Raw genomic sequence first — 1,334 nt, 5'->3', positions numbered from 1 at the left:
GTTTTTTTTGTCTTTTTTTTTTTTTTTTTGGCTAGTAGACGTTATGAATGGCCGGTAATTTAAAAATGTAGTAGCCAAATTGACTGGTGAGTGAAAAAGTTAATTTCAATCCCTGATTATAATGCTATTGCTTAAAATGCGACCCAGAAAAGCCCTATGTTTCTCATTCGATGTCGCTCCTAATCTATCTATTTCTCTTCCTCCCACATGCAAGTATTTTAGAGGACCGAAGCCCATTTGGACTTCCTCCCCTGGGCTGTGCATGTCCTTGGCCTGCTGTGGAGACTCTACTCACAGAAGCCTCAGGGAAGCTGTAGGAGCCTTCCAGGCCAGACAGACTGACAGAGACAGAAGTGAATAGGATAAAGGCTCCGCAGAGATTGACTCACTGCAGCGTAAACCACTGTCTGTTAAACGACTCAGAGGGTGATTTTTTTTAGTGTCTTGCTTGATAGAAGCCAAAGTGAGATTCTGCAGGACTCTCTGCAGTTTAGTTTTACGGTTATAGACTGTAAAATCTCTAGAAGCAGATTTCCGATGTGCATGTCTACTAGAGGTTCAGCAAGTAATCAGTTATACAATTGGCTACATTCACTGTGTCACTGTTTAGGGATGACAACAGTATACTAACAGATCTGAATCAATCAAATTGACCTGTTCATAATTACAGTCACAAATGATGCATGTAACCAATGACCAAAGTCAAAGATGCTGGCTTCTAGATCGCTAGAACATCTTAAGACAATCGACACAAAGCTATTTAATAAAAAAAATAAATAAATCCAAACACTTTCCATATACAATTTTTTAAATATACACTATTTTTTTTTTTTGTTTGTTTTTAAGTTTTACATTTTAAACTGTAGTGTATCTTTACCTTATATAAAAATTATTACTTTATTTATTTTCTTTTTTTATTTATGAAGCAGCACAACTGTTTTCAACATTGATAATAATAAGAAAAGTTTATTGAGCCACAAATCAGCATATTATAATGATTTCTGAAGGATCACGTGACACTGAAGACTGGCTGCTGAAAATTTTGCTTTGCATCACAGGAATAAATTACATTTTAAAATATATTCAAATAGAAAATGGCTATTGTAAATTGTAATAATATTTCACAATATTACTGTATATTAAATAAGTGCAGCCTTGATTACCTTTAATTCATTCATTCATTCATACATTCGTTTATTCATTCATTCATTAATTTGTTTATTCATTCATTCATTCGTTTATTCATTCATTAATTTGTTTATTCATTCATTCATTCGTTTATTCATTCATTCATTAATTTGTTTATTCATTCATTCATTCGTTCGTTCGTTCGT

The 1,334-nt window shown here is 33.1% G+C and overlaps 1 protein-coding gene across 1 annotated transcript in view; it reads right to left on the bottom strand.

Annotated features, from left to right (window-relative positions):
- Nucleotides 1-291: 291 nt before the first annotated feature.
- The window catches only part of LOC107569492 (neuroligin-4, X-linked-like), a 44,247-nt gene continuing 43,204 nt past the window's right edge, over nucleotides 292-1,334 (bottom strand). The window contains exon 4 of the mRNA XM_016255600.1: nucleotides 292-338. Coding sequence (XP_016111086.1) covers nucleotides 292-338 — 47 coding nt within the window. The remainder of the gene's footprint in view (nucleotides 339-1,334) is intronic.

This window comes from Sinocyclocheilus grahami, unplaced genomic scaffold, assembly GCF_001515645.1.
Source record: "Sinocyclocheilus grahami isolate Dianchi unplaced genomic scaffold, SAMN03320097.WGS_v1.1 scaffold1351.1, whole genome shotgun sequence".
Classification (NCBI taxonomy): Eukaryota; Metazoa; Chordata; class Actinopteri; order Cypriniformes; family Cyprinidae; genus Sinocyclocheilus; species Sinocyclocheilus grahami.
The sequence above is the reverse complement of the archived record's forward strand: the minus strand, read 5'-3'. Positions and strand labels throughout refer to the sequence as shown.